Here is a 21592-nt window from a genome sequence, read left to right on the forward strand (position 1 = left end):
AAGCAAGAGAGCAAGAAAGAGCCAGGGGGAAACAAGAATGACAATATAGAAAGACATACACTAGTATCGCAGCCCTTCTCAAATAAGTGAGTGTCCCTCTACTTCATTACTGTGCTGGTGTTGGCTGGGTTCATTTTCTTCACAGTAGCTCGTATGGGGCTACGGTTTGGGTTTGTGCTGGAAACGGTGTCGATAGCACAGATCTTTTTGTTGTTGCTGAGCAGTGCTGACAGAGTCAAGGCCTTTTCTGCCTCTCACCCCACCTCACCAGCGAGCAGGCTGGGGGTGCACAAGAAGCTGGGAGGGGACACAGCTGGGACAGCTGACCCCAACCAACTAGACGGATCTTCCATACCATATGACGTCATGCTCAGCACATAGAGCTGGGGGAAGAAGAAGGAAGGGAGGATCGTTCAGAGTTACGATGTTAGTCTTCCCAAGTAAGTGTTACATGTGATGGAGTCTTGCTTCCCTGGAGATGGGAAAGCCTGCCAGTGGGAAGTGGTGAATGAATTCCTTGTTTTGCTTTCTGCGCACAGCTTTTGTTTTACCTATTAACCTGTCTTTACCTCAACCCATGAGTTTTCTTATTTTCACTCTTCTGATTCTCTCCCCCCATCACCCTTGGGTGCAGTGAATGAGCAGCTGTGTGGTGCTTATTTGCTGGCTGGGGTTAAATCACAATTACTCACAGGTGAACAATTCCTGTGAAAGATTGTCCATAACTTCTCAAGGTACAGGAAAAGAGAAGCACTAGTGAGGAAAGGAGGAACTCAATGTCTGGTCACTTCTGTGTGTCTGTGTGCATGCACATGCAAATGAGACTAAGCAAGACACAGGGAGCGGGAGAGAAGAAGAGGAGTCTTCCCTGATGCTGATAATTTTGTCTGAAGATGGCTTTCTGAAAACAGCTTTATATTTTACAAATTCCTTTGAGTACATTCACTTGTACAAGGAAAAAAAGAAAATAGAGGGAGGTGAACCAACTCATTCAAATTCTTTGCAAGTTCATTAGAGTCCAAGGTCTTCAAGAACTGGACAATAGCTTTAGACTCATAAACCCATACTTTTCAGCAGTTCATGAGTCTTTGAGAGCTAAGGAAGCTCTGTGAGCTTGGGACAAGTGAAAATGAGGCTCACTTATCTTAATCACTTATGTAATTTATGCTAAAGCCCACTGACAGTGTCTATACCAAGGACCTTCCACTGCAGCGCAAAGGAGGAGGAGAAAACAGAGCACACAAATGTACTACTGATATGGCATACAAACCTATCAGCTGGTTGTTTTTGCAGTTTTCTACTCTTCTGTACTGTAAGTTCCCTCCAAGCCTGTCTATCTAACAGAAGGCATTTTAGGAAATAAGGCTTTATCGATTGGGCATATCTTTGTGGATCTAGGCAATTGTGTATAAGGGTACATTTTCCTGTGAGCTCATGAAGATGGAGAGAAAGCGTAAAAAGCAAGTTAATATTCTGGGCCAATTCCACATTGATGTTCTGTTTTGCTGAAATGTATTGCTCAGTGAAGACCATCTCCTCCAGTGCAAACTACAATTCATACATCCTATTTCAGCACTGTACCTGCAACATGTTGTGCATTCTCGCCAGCAGACCAAAATGATAAATCACTTTTGGCTTGGGGTGGAAGTATTTTAAAGAGAGGCTAGGGAAGAGAATAATAAGGCACAGTGGACTGGTTTGGGTTAAACTTCATAGCTGACCATTACATATTTACAACTGTAACTCAAGCTGAAATCAAACCAAGTTGAAACCCCACAATATGAATAAAACAAAGAATAATTACTGAGCATTTATGACACTCTTCTACTCAGTGGGGCTAAGGACTGCGGCCTCTGTTCATCAAAGCACACTGAGTTCACATCAAAACCAGAGTATTAGCATTTCTACAGGGAACTTCCAGCTGTGCTCTCATGTTTATTACTGCTATCTCACAGAATTTGGACCAAGCTATTGTTCAGGGACTTGTGCCCCAACGCTGAAATGACCTCCATGTGGAGCCACTTCAGCACACAACCCTTTCTAAATCCCTTTCCAAAGACTTTCTGATCTAGAATCAATAAGGCTCTACTTGAGGCCAAGATCTCCTGCCTGGAGTACAGGTTTCTTCACACTGCCCACTGTGTGCCTGCAACATCTCTGACATACTTTCATCACTAAGCAGCAGCATCTCTCCATAAAAAGTGCCAGTAGAGTCCAAGCCTATAGTTCAAGGTGAGCATTGTTTTTGTTGCAGAAGCGCTAATCACATGTATATATGGCAATTCAAATTCTAGTACATGGGAGAGGATGGTCTGATTCATCATTTTCATCTCTCTAACATCTTCTTTAAGATCAGGTAAATAGTCCTTAGGATTTTTTTTTTCTTCCCATTGCTGCAAGATGTTCCTAAAAAATGTGTTTACTTCAGACACTTAGGAGCCCTATGCATGGTATTTTAGAATAGAAATGCGATAAACTATATATTGAACATTTGAGTCTGTAGGTAAGGGAGTTATGAATCCAGAAAGTACATGAATAATTACTTCCATGGAAGAAGGGATTTTTAGTGGGTTGTGCAAGCACAAGCTCATTGTAACAGCACACCACAAGATATAGTCATTCACCTCTGTAAGCTGCAAGAATTATCCTGAACTCAAGAATTATCTTGTCTTATGTAAAATTACTCAGCTAGGTTCTTTTCAGACCATTTGTAAAGTCATAGTTCAATGTGGTACTGGTTCTTTTCATTCATATTGCACATTTTTGCTCCCGAACAGCAAAGGCAAGCAAGGGTTTATTTTATTTGGTTTTAACTCATTCAGTTGTTGGAGATGTTTTTGTTTGGTCAATGAACAAAATAAATCAGCAGCCCCATATTCAAACAACAAGCTCTTTTCAGAAAATGTTGACATAATTAGGTTAAAGATATTCATAAACTCTAATTCCCACTATGTTCCACAGTTTATCCTGCCTTAGGAAAACAGACCACGAGTATCCGTGGACAATCCAATAGGATTGAAGGAGCAGTGCTGACATGAGTAAACCTTAAGTAGTTGATAGCTCCTTCAAGTGCATGAGTTTTGCTAAGATTTATGTTATATCCTGAGTATTATGAACTCTAGCATTTTCTAAGCTTGAAACTTCTTGTGAGATATTTAACATATCTACCTTTGTAGCCAAGCTGATAGTATCATGTTTATTTTGTAAACCCCAACTGAACGGAATTAACTTGAAATAGTACTTCCAGCAGAAAGAAAAGTAGCCTTTTTTACAAACTGGGATTCTTGTGGCTTGAAATAGAGATTAAGAGTGGGGTAGAGAGACACTTACAAAATACAATGTATTATAAAGCATTATTTGTATACTGCAAGCAAAGTAAATCCTGAAATGTGCTAAGGCACTGGATTTAGTACTTCAGGAAGATGATAATGTACCAATGTTTTAAAAAAAACATGCCTCCTGTTGAATTAGATCCTACTAATCCATGGTTTAGTACTGTACACTGTTTCCTAAAAAAAATCTCAAAGAATTAACTAGTGTAATGCTTCACTGAAAAATATGCACGTGTTTCTGTCCTTCAGCATACAACCTTGGTATTTATGCAATTCTGAGGAAACAGTCGGAGATTTCTGTGCCAAAAAAATCATCAGATGCTAATGTTGATCTAAAAAAGAGGCAAGGAGCTTTTGCAAAACACACCTCTCTCTAGCTGTCGGGCAGCCTCATACCTTGGCTGAGAGGTTCTCCTACCCTGAGCCCAGCTGTTTAGCGACTGAACTTCCCTGAGACCCTTTAGGCTGCCGTGACACACCTGCTCAGAAACCAATTTGCCAGGAGAATATACAAAGAGCTGTTACATTTTAAGGGACAAAGATGCAAACAGGTCATTCCAGTTAATTGATGGCCTGTCTGCTGCCATCGGCATCCTTCAGGTTAACACTACTTCGTTTTTCCAAATGAGGAGACCAGGGAGACACAGCGCTGTTCCACGGAGGCCCCGTGGGAATTCATAACCCTTCAACCCTCCTTTTACTGTACTGCGACTCTGAGGGTCATTTTAGCCACAGTTCCTACTCTTTTCTTCTTTAGTTATTTAAGACATTTTGACGCACTATTAAAAACACAAATATAGGTCAAAAATCCACGGCCAGTTTCCTATTTTTGGCTCCAACTTGTGTTTGGATGCCTGCTTAAGGCTGACCTCATTATCAGATGGGCTTAGTACCAACATATCTCTCCAAGAAGTAGCATAATCTCCGGGCACTGAGAGCAGTCAAAATCAATTCATTTATTTAGGAGCCTAACCACAGCCTCAGAAACTTAACACTCTGCGGGTAAGCCCAGCTGAGACACAACAGTGCAGAAATACACTTCTCCCATCACAGCTCTCCTTGAACTATGCAGTCGAGTGACAGGCGCTGGGTGGTGGGCATGCTACGGCAAGGTTCTCCTCCATGGCTTCCTTGCCAACACATCTTTTTAAAAAAATGATGCTGAGATCAAGGTTAAGGCATTGGACTGCGCAGTGCTCCGAGCACTACAATAATGGTGCTAATAATATAACTCAACTTAAATATAAAACTGAAAATCATACGCTTGGGTTGTTCAAGCATCCATCCAGGGTATTTATAAACCTATAGTTATGTGTTGTATTCCTCAACTGTATTTTTATCCTAAAAATAATGAACATTATGCTAGGGAAGTTTTCTGTGTACTGCAAAACGAATAAAGCTTAGTTTAAATGATTTTATAATAATGGCACTTTATTTCAAATGATTTTACAATAATGAAACTTGCAGTAATTCCACACGAAATGGTACAAAAATAATCAATTTGTACTACAGGATGGAGAGTGCCATTCTGCATTTTAAACCGATCTTTTCCAACATGAAACATCTCCCACAATTCATTCTTCAGCAAACTGTCAGACCTTCCTACACACCTACTGGTAGGGTTATTTTTGGATCATTCTGGAAGCAAATCACAGCTATCTCAGTGGGTGTACTGGCCTCTAACAAAATGTCACGGTGGCAGACTTGCACCGCTGATTGGAGAAAAACGTATTGTACTGAAGTGAACAAAAAGAGAATCTTCTAAGAATGATTATTTGAACGTTCTTCACTGCTTCCCAGCTCAAGCATCTTGTATATTCTATAAAATCTCTAACATTTCAACAATTGTGTTCACAACATGAATACCTTCAACTAACAAAGACAATCTTCATACTGTATTAGGGGGTAGAGAAAATAATGAACCACGGTTGCTAACTGTAAGTTAGAATTCTCTGCTTTTAGCAGGGGGAAAGGACGAATTAATTCTTATAGGACAGTGCCTGTCTGCAATCATTAGGTTTTTTTTTTTCTTTTCCAGTTTATTCTATACTTCACAGACTTCCTTTTTTTGGGGCTGTTATTCTTCAATGTCAGCATATGTCTGAAAATGAGTATTTTTAGACTTTCGTGCTTAGGAGAACTTTTTTTTTTTCAACAGAAGAGTTAATGACTGAATCCTGATATAATGTGGCAAAAGCTGGGCTGGATTTTAAGAGGTCATTAAAGAAAGAAGTCTCACTTTCTACACTGATGGAATTTTTCTGCAGAAATATTTCCTTTTAGGTTTACACAGCAGATAATCCTGGAGAGCTTTTTTACTGAAGCATGAATAGCTAGTTCAGCTGTGTGAATAAATAATAGAGAATCAAATAATCATGAAAATGTCATGGAAAATCAAGGCTTCTAAGTCTGAAACTGAATTAGCCCCTGGTTTAGCAATTCTATCCCCCCACAGCTCCGAAGTTATATTGTGTATGTTTACACAGATAAATTTGGATGTATAATTAGATGGTTTTGCCTATTCATTTGCACACAGAAGGGCTTTCCTACTGGCTACTGAAAAAACATTTATGCATGAATTTTAAGAAACAAGATTGAAATGAGCTCACAGAGGCTGTGGAATCTCCATCCTTGGAGGTATTCAAACCCTGAGTGGGCATGACTTTCATCAACATGCTCTGAGTGGTCCTGCTGCAAGCAGGAGACTGGAGTAAAGACCTTGGAAAGTGTCTACCAACCTATTTGATTCTCTGACTCTAATGTTATGGCATTAAACAATAAAAATATATGCAGTGATGGAGAAGAGCAAGACGAAAAAGTAAGCTGGTGTCTGAAACCCAACTTCTATATTCTTCCTATGAGTACCAAACATTTTTCTCCTATTGCTTAATATCAGTTTCCAAAAAGATTGGGAGCTTCATAGCTCCCAATATCAGGAAATGCTTTACAGTGCCATATCAACCTTGTACCACCCAGGACAGTCAGAATAAACATTATCAGCCTTGAGAAAATTAGTGTAGCCGGTCAACTGAGGCAAAGTAAATGTCAGACGGTGTTAGAGGAAGATACTCTGATCCTGAGTATGTTTCTGCTTCACATCCACCTCCAGGCCTTCCCACCATCTACTGAATTAACCGTAAATCTCTGCAGGCTCTGGAGTAGCAGCCTCCCTGCAAGCTATTTGCTAGTTGATCCATTTGTAGGACATGTCAAGGAGAGTTTCTGGAGAAGAAGACAAGGTTTCTGACACTCAGCTGAGATTCATCCTTCCTAAACTGAGAAATTTACAGTATCGATATCTACACCTGAGGTAGTTCCTCCAAAATCCCTTCCCAGTTAATGGGAAGTGCAAACTTCCAGGGTCTAACCAAAAGGGAGTTGAGATACAGCAGCTCAGACAACCTGGAGCCAGGTAAAACTTCAGGCCAGCCAAACTCCTGATGTTATGAAATACTACAGGTACCTGCCTTTAAAACAGGGAAGTATTCTAAGCAAGTGAAATGAAAAGAAAGTGAAGAATTAATTAACTAAATAGAGGTGATTAAAGTAAATAAAGGAAACAATTATCATATCAAAATAAAAGACAAGAAAGATGATTAAATGAGTCTTCAAAAGACCCGTGAGAAACTCATGAAAGACATAATATGCATTTACCTGGTTTTTATTCTTTCATGATTTCATTTTCATTTTTATTCACTACCATCTGATAATTGCAAGAAACAGTTACTTTAACCATAGGCAATTTAAACCATTTTAATTTTTTTTTCCAGGGCCAAGAAACAAAAGAACCTATTTATTGCCTGAGGGGATTTTTACTAAAATGAAAGCTTAATCTTTCATGTTTTTTTAAGCAAAGGCTTTTAAAAAATCATTTCTAACAATGCTGTAGGGAGAGACTTCCATGGGTATGTAAAATTGAAATTATAAATTTACAATTATAAAAAAATTAATAGTTTGGGGGATTGCATTGTCTCTGTTCTTTCTGAATGAATACTATTTCAAGCTTAAGAGAAAGTATTTAGCAGAGGGAGGAGAACGAGTGTCCTTAGACTCTCTTGCGGTCAAAGCTATTTAGTAAGAATGTATGAGAGAAAGACCATTGCAGTTTAATTTGTTTAAAAATATGTGATTGTATGAAACTTGAAGAAGGAGTTTCATACACATTGAACAGTTACTATTAGATGCTGAATATTTTTCTTTTCTGTTTGAAGACACTGCAATTACAAACCAGCAGCAATACTTGACATCCTCAAATATCAGGTGCCCTGTTGGTTCCTCACTTCCTGGCCTGTTTTTTCTGTGTTGCCAATGCATCAAAATTGGCCTGACCACCATCCCCTCTGTTAATAGTTTGATGCACTGAAGATAGATAAATCTTATCCATGCAAAATTCAGCTGCAAGATTGATTTTAACTGATGTAACCACCTTTTGGGGCTCTTCTGACACGTGTCCACAAAGGACAGAACAAGAGCTCTTGGTCAAAGACTGATTTGGGAGAGATCTTCAGGAGAGATATGGTTATATATGGGTAGAAACATGGATATGATTTATGTGGCTGCCATGGTTTAAGGTATATTAAAAGTACATGCTCATGCCCACCCCTGTTCTGTGCAGTAATTTTTAGCTTTAACAGCATCAAGAAAAGGATTAAATTTAAGCATGTACCTTTGCACTCTCCTAAATTTGGGCGGTTTTCTGAACTGAGAAATACTCATTTAATGCATTATCTGGACAGAGACAAATATCGCTTCCTGGGCTTAGTGTAGGCTTTGAAATCAGACAAAATAATTTACACTTATGAAACACAACAAACTGAAGTGTTCTATTAAAAGAAAGCTAGACCAAAAAATACCCCCAAGGCCTCCAAATACCCACACACTGAAAAGCAGATTTAAATGTTTCCTGCCAACATATTTCAAGTTTTAATGGAAATACTTTGAGCTACTATGAAAAGCTTTATCAAAGTAAATTCGTTTTCCATAGAACAGAGAAGAATCATTGAAGATATTATTCAGGTTTACAAAATACTTAATAGGGTGGAGAATGTGGAACCAGATAAGAAAGGTTAAACTGAAGGACATTTTAACAAGGCCTGATTTTAGGTTGGTTGTGCAACATAAATAGGCCAATGGACCTATCAGATATAGACTTTCTCTTTGACACACCAAGCTGTCTAATATTAGAAACACTTGTGTATGGCTACAATCTATATGACTTTCAAAAGCAATTCTCATTCTGAATACACTATTTCAAAGGCTAAGTGTTCAGAATCTCTTGAAAATAACACACCTTCAATGTGTTAGCCAAAATCATGAATCTATTTGGAAAAACCTTGGTGTCCATTCTACAGTACCACCCTGAGCAATACTAAGCTCTAGTTATCCCAGAGAAGCATCTGCCCACTCCAGCTGGAGCACCTTTCTAACCACATGCCTCTGCAGACTCGGACATCAGATGAAACCACCTTCCAGGTACCCAAGAAGCCTCGAGACCAGGATAAAAGGGAAAAGCAAGCCAGACAGGCTGGATAAAATGACTGTTGGAGAGAGGAAAATGCAGATCTTAAGGATGAATCTGAGTCCTGTGCTAACACGGCAAGACAAAGAGCACTCCAGAAACATACTGCTGCCTGAGGTTCTGGTGCCACTTTGCTGCAGAGCAGCAACAATAAGGCAAGTTCATTTCCAGCCCCTCTGCACCCCAGTGCAGTGTGTTGAGTTGCCCTGAGAAGTCTCGTCAGTATGGCTCAAGAAATGCTGAGCGTGCTTTTGGAGGACAGGATACTCAGACACTTAACAGCTAAACTGCAGAGATATTACAGAGCAGGCATGAAACGCATGATTTCCGCTTCCATAAACGGGTGACATTTAGACAGGAGTACCGCAGAAACGTTGACACTGAGACCAGCCTTTTGCGAAGCGTTAAGCCCCAGCTTCAGGACAGAAAGGAGTGATTTAAAAAAATAGCTTAGATTTAAAAAAAACATATATGTCAGCAAACCAAAATTATTTTCATCCAACCTGTTTCTCAGAGATGTTGCGAATGAATATCATGTTTAGGTCGAGATGAGGCTCACACCAGAAACAGCAAAATGCTGCTCAGCCTTGGTATTAGCCAAGCTGCCTTCCATTTAACCTCTCCCCCAAACCAACAATAAAACTGTAACATAACGGGAAGCGTTGGCCAGCTCTAACACCCAGCACCACACTCGGTCCCAGTTCTATTGCGCAGCGAGGACTGTTTTCCTTACTGATGAGCTCAAACCGTCTGCCATGAATTACTTGTTCATGGGGAATAAATACACACTTAAGCAAGATTAAACACAAATGTTCTTTAGTGGTGTCTAATACGAATGTTTTTTAGAACAGCAATATACACACTTCATGATGCAAATAATTACACCCTGCAGCCTTTATGTAAAGACAAGCGGTCAGATTCTTGACTCGGCTACATCACTGTAAACCCAGAGTAACTACACTGAATCAACAACACTCTCTCTGGATTCTGGAGACACTGAAATGTTAACAAACTACAGATGTGCTCTGATTTCTCTCTAGGGTTTTCCAGACACTGGACATGCATGGTTGAAAGTCTACATGGTGGTCATGGAGGGACCACCACCTCTTGTCCTGTCCTTTATTTCCCCCTAAATCTGTCTTCTACTTAGTGTAATGAAGTCAGAATCTAGCTATGTAGTACTTGTGCATCTGATATCACTTCTGTAACTGTATGCTCAGTTAGGAGTAGAAGAAATCTCAACTGAGGCTACAGGAAGGAAAAGAGAAGGAAAAAAGAGTGAAGAAGTCCACAAAAATTCATGATGGGTGAAGACAATACGTGCATGATGTGCTGGGAATCAACAATCAGTTTCTCAGGTTTTAAAAAGGACCACCTCAGCTCTTTTTTATGTAGGATGTTCCGAATTCTTTCTGAAAAGTTAAACTTAGCCTAAGTTTCCCATGCAACCGTAATTTTCATGTAGAGTTTTGCAAGATGGGTCCATTAGGCTTTCATGGCCCCTGAAACAAGTCTGGAAATGTGAACATGACCACACTGGACCACTTGAAAAACTAGTTATTTGCTTAAAATAACAGCAACAAAATTGTATTCAGCTATTAAACGAGTTTTCAGAATTTATACAAGCTCAGAACTTAGACACAACATGGAATTATTGTTTTAACTATCATCTTCCATTTATTTTCATGTTTGTATGTTGAAAGCAAGTACTCTGCTCTTACCGGGACTTGTGAGGGCTCCCAGAGCACCAGTCGTTGTGGAGAGAGGATTTGCATTGGTGGTGGTAGCTGAGGTTTGGGCGGCGGCTGCTGCGGCTGCTAAAGTTGCCAAATTCTGTAATTGTAAAGCGTTCATGCCTGTGTGGAGAAGCAACAGGGTTAATTAAAATTAATAATAACAAAAATTAATCTAATTTCAACGGACATGGAGTTTGCGATGTACCCTGCCAAGAGATTCCATTCTTCTTTTCAATCATGACGGGTATAATTTGGGAACCACCTCTTACACTCCCCAAGTAGCAGCTCTCAGCTCTCTACCTTGGAGTTGGGAGAATACAGCAAAGGTACCAACCTATAGTTCAGGAAAATTAAACCTGTTTTATGCCGCTTCTATAAGGGAATTGTAGAATGAAAAAGTTGTTTCAACTCTGTGTGAAGCCCTGGTGCAATACTATTTCATAGAATCACAGACTGGTTTGGGTTGGAAGGGGCCTTAAAGATCATCCAGTTCCAACCCCTCTGCCATGGGCAGGGACACCTTCCACTAGACCAGGTTGCTCCAAGCCTCATCCAGCCTGGCCTTGAACACTTCCAGGGATGGGGCATCCACCGCTTCTCTGGGCAACCTGTTCCAGTGCTTCACTTCCTGTTGTGTGTTCCCTGACACAACAGGGGGTGTAAAGAAGATAACTGATATGTAAAACACATTCAGGACAGGGTCATACAATTGGGAAGAATACAGTTTTTTCCTGTGTCTTTTCTGAATATATCTACTAAGGCCACACTGTGCAGTAGCCAATAATTGTGCTGGTTTTAATTTTGATGGTTCATTTCTAAAAACATGTATGAACTAAGAACATCAAATTAATATCAGTCTGATCACAGAGCCATCACTGAGGTAGAGGCTTTCAGGCCATAAACTCTAAACTGTGATATCAAGTCTACTCAGTCATTTGTCACTTCATTATTTTAGTAGATGTGGGGGAGATGTACCTGCATTTCAACAAGGACCTTCAAGAAACGGGTTTATTTAAATAGCAAAGGTTTTAACTTTGTCATTGCTTTACAAACAACAAATAGAATTCATGTGAAATGGAAAAAAAAAAGATGGTTAAGGATCAGCAAATGGCATTCATTTGACTTAAGTTGGAGGGATGGGAGTCTCACTCTCCAGAGGCCTTCAAAAGTGCATACCTTTTACCTTGCACTAGACTAAGTATTTAACCACTTACTCTGTGGTGAAGTGCTTCAACAAGAGACTAAAATGCAGATACAAGTTAGGTGCTAGCATGAACCAGACTGGATCCTTCTCAGGATCCTCCGAGTAAAATACAACTGTCCACAGGGACAATGTCCAGACTGGCTGCCTACATACGGATGTGATAGAGATTATTTGGATGACAGTGAGAGATCATCCCTCTTGGTTCGGACACACAAGGGAGATCAGTGGATGCTGCTTGAGCCCTCAATAGAATTGACAAGATTCATAAAACCAAAATACTGGAAGAGTTTTTTTTACATCCTGTGGTCCCGATAATAAAAGTACACACAAAACCTTAGGTGGTAGGAAGAGCAATACCATTTTTAGACCAAGTGATAGAGCTGGGAAAACTTAATGAGTTTTTGGGAACACTCAAAGAAGAGCTTGAGTGCCTGGAAACTTGTCCATTTTTTTCTGAACATTAGTTTGTCTAACAAGAGATACTACTTTTTGCTGCACACTTTGTCAAACCAGGGCAACATAATAACAACTTGGAGAAGATGAAAATAAAAGGAGGTTAAACATAGTACTTTTAAAGTTCGTTTGAAACGAAAAAAAATTCAATGAAGGAAAGATATTTTCTAGGAATTTGTAACTCCTCGAATAATGGAGCGTGATAGCACTTCCAAATGCGTATGTTGTAGACTCATGTTGATTGGATCAATGAGCCCCACATAAGGAGTCCCAGCTTTAGGAACTGTGAAGTGAACATTGATATATGCATCTATTTGTGAATAAACACATTTTAACTAAACTGCCTGTTGCAACAGGCAGGTCAGGTCTCAGGTGAGCACCTAGCTTGGCTGAGGTTTTAACTTCCGCACCTCAGCCTAATGCCCAAAGTCAGCTCAGACGTCAGTGCTTTTGAAAAGGTGACAAAATGACCTTGGTAGGAGTAAGGTTGTAGCTGATCGAAGATCCACCATTTTGTAGTCTGGAATATGCACAACACACTTGGAGGAATTACATGACCAAAAAAGCTGTTTCAGGCTTCTTTTGGAGGCTAATGACCACCTTAAAAATAAGTTTTTTCTCAAACACTACCAACCCAAACTGTTTTGCAAGACACAATAAAGCTACCCTAAGTCACAAGTCATTATTAACCTAGACAATCAGGTGTAACTACTAAATAAAGTTATCATGTGTCACAGCTCAATTGGTCAGTCTTATAAATGGGTCCTCACAAAGATCTTAAAGTACAAAGATAACTTTGAAATGGCAAAACTGTACCTTAATTACATGGACATATTATAAATACTAAAGAGTTAGATACTGGCTACCTAAATTAATAGAATAAAACTACTTAAAGCATCTCAAGTCTTGAACAAAATCATCTAAAGCAGGAAAAGTTGACTGGATATTTAAAGAACCTTTTATTTTTACTATCAATCTAAAACTAAGTTTTGGAAGCAGCATCATGTTAACAAATACATTTCTGAAATGAGAGATGGTAAGGAAATTTGTAACAGTTTTCAAATCCTACTTCTGGTTTAACTTGAGAACTTTTCAGTCAAAAAGTACAATTCAGATAGAAATTCAGATATGCAAGCATAATTTTAATTTTTAATTATACAGTTGACCTACTTGCTTGCCTGAGGTGTAATTTTTTTTTTCCCATTAAAAAATCCTCTTTCATTGATAGTAACATTCTGCACATTTTTTCAAACAAGATTTTAGGGATGGAGAAGACTTAAGCTGGGGTCCAGGTCTTCACAAACAAAGCAGACAGTGGTTCTCAAAATGAGATACAGAATCTGTTTTCATCCTGGATTGATATTTGGTCGTCAAATACTATTTACCTTTCTCTTTCATAAGAAGTCTAAGTAATTCAGCAAAGAATGTCCAGCAAAAACTGCTGGTCTTCACTGAGGCCATATTTTGTGAGATCGGGAAAGAGATTTGGGAAAGCAGTGGGTTGCTCTCCACCATGGCAGCATGGTTTTCTGTCACCCACTGGTTTGTTATTCATCAGAAGGATCAGTCATAATCAGCTTATATGTCTTCTGTGGGGAGGTTTCCAATTTGGACTTTTAAGCAGTACACACGGCAGGATTAAATAATGGCAAACAAAAATAGAACGGAACTAGAGGAGAGACTGCAAAATAGCTTCACCTAGATGAAATCCCACATGCTTCTGGAAAATGCATGGACTTTTCTCCAAACCTCAGTTTAGACACAAATAGATTACGAAGCAATTTAATACTGTTTTTCTATTGCATTTTATGTGCACGGCTCTGCCCATGCGTGCAGGGCTGCAGAAGGCTATGAGCATGGAGGGCTGAGAAGCTGGAAGGCAGCATACACGCACGACACAGCGCTCAAGGAAACGTACAGCAAGACAAGGTCAACAGGCAATGGAACACACATCCACTCTCCCTGGGCTCAGGAACCACCGTCATCCCTGCATGGATGCAAAACAAATGCCAGCACTGCCTCATCTCACAAAAATAGTTTTTTTATAGTGGGACATTTCCTGTGGAAGCACAGGAGGAACCCATCAACTTGACAAAAGATTTTCAGTGCCAAAAGAAGATTAACGAACAAGAGCTGGGCGGTGACGAGGTTGTCTCTCCACCCAGTTTGTTTTACCATAGAGGTGACTCAAAGACACTGGCCACAAACCAGCTCTGCAGATGCTACGGGGTGTCAGATTCGGTGCCTTCAGGAAAAAAGACTGCTTGCTGTTGTCACACGTGAAGGACAGCAGAGCCCTGCTGAGCTGAGCACCCAAATGTGACTGTCAGTAAGGGCTCATGGCACACACCGTCATCCAGCATGCTCTAGAGCTGGTTGTGTCAACAGCTTTATCACTTAATATGCATCCTCTTTAGGGTCCTCTGGCTGCTCAAACATATAAAAAATAAGTCCTGTCATCACCGTTTCATGTTCCCCGGGCATTTTACTGTCTCTGCTCCCTCTTTATTGGTTTCTCCCCTCAACTTGTCAAGTGTGTCAACATCCCACTTGCTAGGAAAAACTTGGGAGGAGGGAAACCAAATGCTCTCAAGTCCCAGACCCAGAAAGTACTTTGCTTTCAAATGGGGATTTTTGGTTCAACTGAACTTCAGCCAAGGTATAGTTCTGTGGGACTAATCTGCTCTCTCATCCTCTCCCCTTTCATACACTGTCTTCACACATTTCACATCCTCCAGCTTTTTCAAAACAGTCCCAAATCCCGCAACAGAGCTGGACCGCAAATGAGTAGATCGTTTTTATTTGAAAGTGCTGCTCACTCAGCAAATGCACCTCTCTCTGAAGAAATGCAAATTGCTTAATGCTGAAGAACAGCCTCATAGGCAGAGCTGCACATGAAAAATGAAAATCCCCCTGCAGAGGAAAAAACCCAAAAACTTCTGGGTAAGAAATAACTCTTCATGATGGAGATGATTCTGAGAATTAAAGGGAAATGATTAAAAAACACAGAATCACAATAGAGTTTGATTCCATTTTTAATAACATCTATTTACCAATGTGCTATCAGCTTGGCAAATATTCAAGATTGCAAGGAAATTCAACTTTCATTTTGTTATTTGGCAGATTAAAAAAACAATTAAATTATGTACAAAACAGATGCACAGTATGCCTTGCTTGAAACTTAAGATTTAAAAAAAATTATTTATAAGGATAGGGGCATGAAAATTTAATTTAATGTTCACCTTAGGTAATTTTGTGTCTTATTGTTCACAGCAATTACCATAAATCTACATATCAATAAGCGAGAACAGATGTCAGTTGTTACAAGTGCTTGCCAATCAGGCCTGTTAAAAAGTGACAGATGGATGGTGATAGAACATTCTCATAAGGCCTATTAGCACATTCACAGGAAATTTTTGTAGTGCTGCACAGTCACAGATGCAGTTCTGTGAAAACACGGGGAAATTTGAGAGCACGAGATTTACATTTTACAACTTCTTGTGCTGCCTCCGACACAAGCTTTCATACAATGAAGCAATTTGCCTCATTTCAGTCACCACAGCTTTTCTCCTGTGATAACTGTAAATTCGGAATTACTGGGTATTTGTAGAGGAGGCAACAGAGTCACGAGCTGTTCCTGAAGACTTCTTAGGTCTCATCATGGGTTTCCAAAACCATAATAAAATCATATTAGGAAATAGCTAAGATTCGCTTGCTGAACAAATTCCTAATAACGGAAGGCACTGGCTGCATTTTAGTGACAATATATGCATGGAGAGTTTCAAAGTCAGTGGTGGTTATCAGAGCCAAATCTGGATAGCTCATAAGCAGTTCCCACTAACTTCACTTCCTTTTCTTTGGAATTTTATCCTTCCCAATTATTAGGATTTACTCCTTCTGAATTAAATCCTGACTGCAGCTTAGAAATAGTGGATTAAGGTAAAATTTATCATCTCCAGGCCAAAAAGCTCACACTGACATCAGCCATTTTGGATGCTGATGTTAAAAATGGGGGTAAAGGCTTCACAGCCTGTGTCGGAAAAAGTGTGATGTTATTCCAGCAATATTCTAAGAATTAAAATAGACAGGAGACCTGAGCACTACCTCCATCAAACCACTCTGCGCCTACCTTTAAAAAAGCTGCTTATCTGAACAGTGCTTAAGGCACCCTGAATATTTAGTATTTGATTTAGCAAAGCCCTTAAAACAACATTTAAGCCCACATTTGGTTCTGCCCTGTTTTTAAGAGTGTACGCTTAAACCCAGCTGAAAGCTGGCGTTACTCACATAGGATGTCAGCACATTTTCAAGTTATGCATGCTCCAGCCACAGTCCTGGCAATGAATGGGATTTTCTCAATTGAAGCTTGCCCAGTCCTAGTGGAAAGGATTCATCTGATCTAACTTTATCTGAATAAAAGTTACTTGCCCAGGCTCTTGCTATAGTCAAAGACAGAGAGAGTGGATGATTCATCCAATCCTAATATTAACCCCAGCCCTTGGTAGCATGAATGGCAGCTGGTGAGTGACTCCCTCTTCACTGACATCGCAGGGAGCGTGGATGCCTAATTTCCACACTGCTGAGGTTCAGTGAATTCCACCCACAGGGGAACCAAGGCAATACAAAGCCCCTCTCCTTCCTTTCTCCACTTACGGAAAGCCCAGACAGAGCCACAGATCTTGTGCCCAGACTCAGCCAAACTTCCACATCATGCACTTCTACCACCTCAATAAGCACGGCTGGTAAACTGCCAAGCATTGGTTTTCCTCTCAAGGTGCCTCTCCTGCTGTAAGTAGGAGCAACGTGTGGATTGAAAGCAGCACTTGCTTCAAACTCTGCCTCTCCAAAAAAAAGCTGAACGGAGTTGTTTAATTTATAAGCTAAAAAAAGAAAAAAGCTAATTGTATGGGTTAAATTAAGTAGGACTTTCAACGGAATTACTGTTACAAAAGCTCAAAGTTTTTAGTCCCCGAGGTCAACATTCTCAAAACATTCTCAAGCAGTTATCTTTAAGAAACAGCTATCTCCCTGGAGTTGGAAACAGTTTCTCAGTGACCTTTACTTTTAATATGATATCCCTAAAGGGGTCATAGCAGGAGAAGCCCTCCTTCAGTATGGCTCTCTTGGAATGAAGCCACTCAAGAGTCAGAGGATATAAAGGATCCTTGGGCCAATGCAAAAGTATAGAGCTTTTGTGCAGATGGTCCTGGCTTCCAACTGGTCCCTCCAGATCCACTGAGCCAATCCAACAATTAGAGTAAAATATTCAAAAAGCAGAACCTCACAGAGTTTCTCTCACCCATCTGCTCCTACAGACTCTGCAACAGGAGGAAATCTGGCTTGGGTAACAGAAGAAGGGCAAAATGGATTGAACAGGGCTCAGAAAGGGCCAGAAGTTCAACCCAAAATGCAACCAAACTGTGAGAGTGTTTGGAAAGGGCTGGAAAAATACCATACATTGGAAAAATATAAAAAGTCCCAGCTGTAGAGAGGTTTAGGGATCTGAAAGCCAAAGCAAGAAAAGCCAAAAGCGTGGTTTCTTCTCCTGCATGACTTCAGAAAGCAAAATAAACTCTCTGTTCAATGAAATTAAGAGTCCCTTTGTGTCTCTTATGAGTAATGTACACACTTATGTGTCCTGAATGGTCACACTTTTAGAAATATTTCTGTATGAGCGAATATTTATTCCTGCCAAAACATTTTACATTACTGGACAATAGAAAATCTTCATAGAACGTGTATTTTGGGCTATTTCAATTTTCTACCATTGTCTTATGTAATATAAAGCCTCTCTGTACCGTACCCTCCAGGTTCTTCTTAAACAATCAGGTTGGCTTAGGCAACTCCAGTGCCAGCCAAATTCAACACAGATGTTAAAGCGACATCAATCTCCTTTGAACTAAACCTTCCATGCAATTTGTATATATTTGAAGGAGGAATCTTTTTGCTTGAAAGGTTGCTAGTGCTTAATGTAGCTTGCATTGCCTTTTTAAAGTAAGACAATCAAATCACATAATGTAATTCATCTACATTGTTAGCCTTCCCCAAAGAGAAAGCACAGGCTATACACTGAGGCTTGAGAGGCACATGAGAGAAAAAATTACCTTTAAATTAGCATTAGCATATAGCAGAGGAGGGAAGGAAAAGTTAAGAACTGCTCACTATAAAATATACACTGGATGGTGGCAGGTGCTTGTATGTTTTACAGAGGACAGTGAAGCATGTTTGGCATGGTAGGGTTAACTCCTGTAATCAGGACCAGCGGATCACTCTAATACTGAAAACAGCACTACCAACTCTCCCCACTTTATTACCAGTCTTGACATACTACATTGTTTTCTTCAGCTTGGCTCCAGAAATAAAACAATTTCATGAAAATTCAAAAATGAAAAAACCTAAACTGAGGAATCAAGTGTGGAACCTGGAAGCTTGGAAAGCTAAATGGCGAACTACCACTTTTTGTCTCTCAGATTTTAGTATCTCACAAATTCTAGTTAAAACAGTTTCATAATTTGCTTGGACTTCACATATGATTTATGAACACAAGGCAAGGTCAATACCAACCACACCATTAGGGCCGGTGGACTGCTACAGCAAGAACAGCACTCAATTTTAGAGCTGGTGCTCCGTGTGTTTGATGTCTGTATGTTGGTGAGTTCCTGAGAAAAATCCCCATTTTTCTTTGGCTTGGATCCCCAGCCCCCAAACAAACAAACTCCAATTCTCTTCAGCCACAAATGCCAAAACCCCCACTCCTTTCAACAAAACCAAAAAAATCCCTGTGTTCGCCACATAAAAACTGCTTGAAGAGGACTGAGGCATGATATTAGTGAATTTAAAACCTCACAATGAAGATCAGTGTCTTTGCTCTGCTAGGGAAGAAAATTGCTTTGATTTACAAAATAATATCACCAAGGACTGCACAGCAAGTATTTCTTCACACGTGCAGCGGAGAGTGTGCCGTGTCCTTTCTGCTCAGTAGAGAGCCAACACGAGCTTTAACATTACAAATAAATACTTGCAGATCCCAAAGGTCCCTATTTTTGGAGAAGGGGTGGCCGTATTAGAATTCCTAATTTAGCAAAAGTGACTTCATCTAGACTTAAGCACAAAAGAGGTGTTAAAGCCCTGACATGTAAGGAAGAGTGAAATTTCAATGGCTCCTGTGGCTTTTGATCAAACTTTTAGTGTGTGAATTCAGTGATAAGCACACCCATTGACTTCAAAGGTAAAAGTTGGAGCCCTCAGACTCAAAGGTCAAAGAACATAGAAGCTGCAATGGCAAATCTTCTTTATCACCTTATTCAATTGTGTCTAGATTTTATTCCTCACCTTGAAATATTTTATTAGTAGCTATAAGAAATGTGAAAATATATATTAGATTAATTCTTGTAAATTGAACATACATAGCTTAAGTTAAAAAACTGGGTCTTTACAAACATTCGAGGATGGCTTCAGCAGGGAATGCAAGGTCTTGCTGCCGACAAAGGAGTAGTTTCTCTTCTTTTCACAAAACATAGTAAATGAATCTTTAATACTAGATGCACATGATTTCTGGGGAGAAGGCATGAACTCTCAGTCCTCATGATGAAATAGCGCTTAGTCTTTGGCACTTTCATGCAGAGCTGCAGCTTGGAGGGAAACTTACGATAGCTAATTTGACCCTGAACATCAACTCACATGTTTTGGGGAAAGAAAGGAGTAAACTTCAAGCTGTTTTGATAACATGAATATAAGATAACACATATCCCTCAAGCAACAACGACGTGCCACTACAATTTCTTAAGATGATTTTCTGCTAGACTCAAGACCATTTGATTTTCAGAGAATAAACCAGACCCTGGATTGAGAACCCATCCTAAAATTACTTGACTAAAATTCTTAGTTTCACCACACTTCTTGGAGACAAAGCTGAATCTACACTAATGGTGAGAAACAGGCAACAGAAAACTTCTAAGGTACGCATAATGCAATGGATATCACATTATTTTTCCTCGGTGTCTCAATTCTTTCATTTTGTAGGTCTAGCCAAATATGAAAACATTAAACACAATCTCTGAGCTCAAAGCCACTTCCAAAACTGCCAAGTATAAAATTGTTACTGAGCCGCTCTGTTCTGTTTATCACATTAAGATACATTTTTTTGATGAAAAAAAATGCTAGATTGCAAGTGTAACATAATAGAACCAGCAAGCACTGCCAGCAGGTCTGAGGAAGAGAGAATAATTCAGAGATATTGTCATCTGTAGGCCAATTTATATTGTCAGACAGCAGGTTCACATTAGTCTCTGATGTCACTGCAATAATGGCATAATATAACGATTGAGCAAAGAATACCTGTGGGGTATAGCTATACAGTGCGGTATATCTGTACTTGTTAAGGCATTTCAGGATTCATTCAAAGCAGAATCAGAAGAAGCAGAAGACCGCGATTAAAAGAAAAGTGAGAAAATGGTGCTCATAAAGACATCTGAATATTTTAGGCCTTGTTTTGTGGTGATGAAGCAAGCACAATGTTGTATTCCATTGATTCAGTGGGTTCATGATTAAAATAAACTAATGTAGCAATTTAGGGGTTTTGTGCTTCTTTTTTTTTTTTTTCCCTCTAACAAGAAAAAAGCTTTTTAACAGTTTCTCACGGCAGGCATAATGTGCATCTGTGCTCTGATTTACTGCACATGCTGCCTTCTCTAGCATCATGTTAAGTTAGGGTATCAGCATGGTAGGTCACACAGTGGGAGTGACCTTTTGCTAATCACTACACATCAGTTACTACTGGCACACAGCTCATTACTAAGAAACCCTCCAACTAACTGGCTTTCAAATCCGCTCACACTTTGATTTTTTTTCCCTTTTCTTTCGTTCTTTTTTTTCCCCCAGACTAAAGATTATACTTTTACATAAAAGCTTCTGTTGTGTAATTTTGTCAACTAGGGTTCCAAAGTCAAAAAGGCACCCAGTTAATTTTCTGTGATTATAAAAGGAGCCTGAAAATTCATACCGAAGGTAGGCCTGTAATCTTGGGTTTCATTAAAAAGGTCAGAACATTTTTACTCACCACCTATTATTAAAATGTTTGAGGGTTGCCATTAATTTGATTTTTCAGGACACAGAAATCTCACTGGAAATTAGAATGTAATCCTGCTGTTTCTTTACTGACACTTTTCATAGGGCAGGATATGGCTGCGGGGACTAAGAGCTCTCCTGCAATTTACAATTGGTTACTTTGGACAAATGGCAGGTGACTAATGCAAGACAAACTGTTTGCACAACCTGGGAGCACTGGGTTTAATTTCAGTTTCTGAAAGAGGGGAGAAAGTGTTTCTATTGACGTTGAACCGCGAGCTGT

General features: G+C 39.7%; 1 protein-coding gene across 1 annotated transcript in view; it reads right to left on the minus strand.

Annotated features, from left to right (window-relative positions):
- Positions 1-21592, minus strand: part of CELF2 (CUGBP, Elav-like family member 2) — a gene marked incomplete at its 3' end in the record, with an annotated part of 120524 nt that overhangs the window by 18984 nt on the left and 79948 nt on the right. Inside the window, exon 8 of the mRNA XM_010152842.1 lies at positions 10572-10706. Within this exon, the coding sequence (XP_010151144.1) occupies positions 10572-10706 (135 nt within the window). The remainder of the gene's footprint in view (positions 1-10571; positions 10707-21592) is intronic.

This window comes from Eurypyga helias, unplaced genomic scaffold, assembly GCF_000690775.1.
Source record: "Eurypyga helias isolate BGI_N326 unplaced genomic scaffold, ASM69077v1 scaffold8970, whole genome shotgun sequence".
Taxonomy (NCBI): domain Eukaryota; kingdom Metazoa; phylum Chordata; class Aves; order Eurypygiformes; family Eurypygidae; genus Eurypyga; species Eurypyga helias.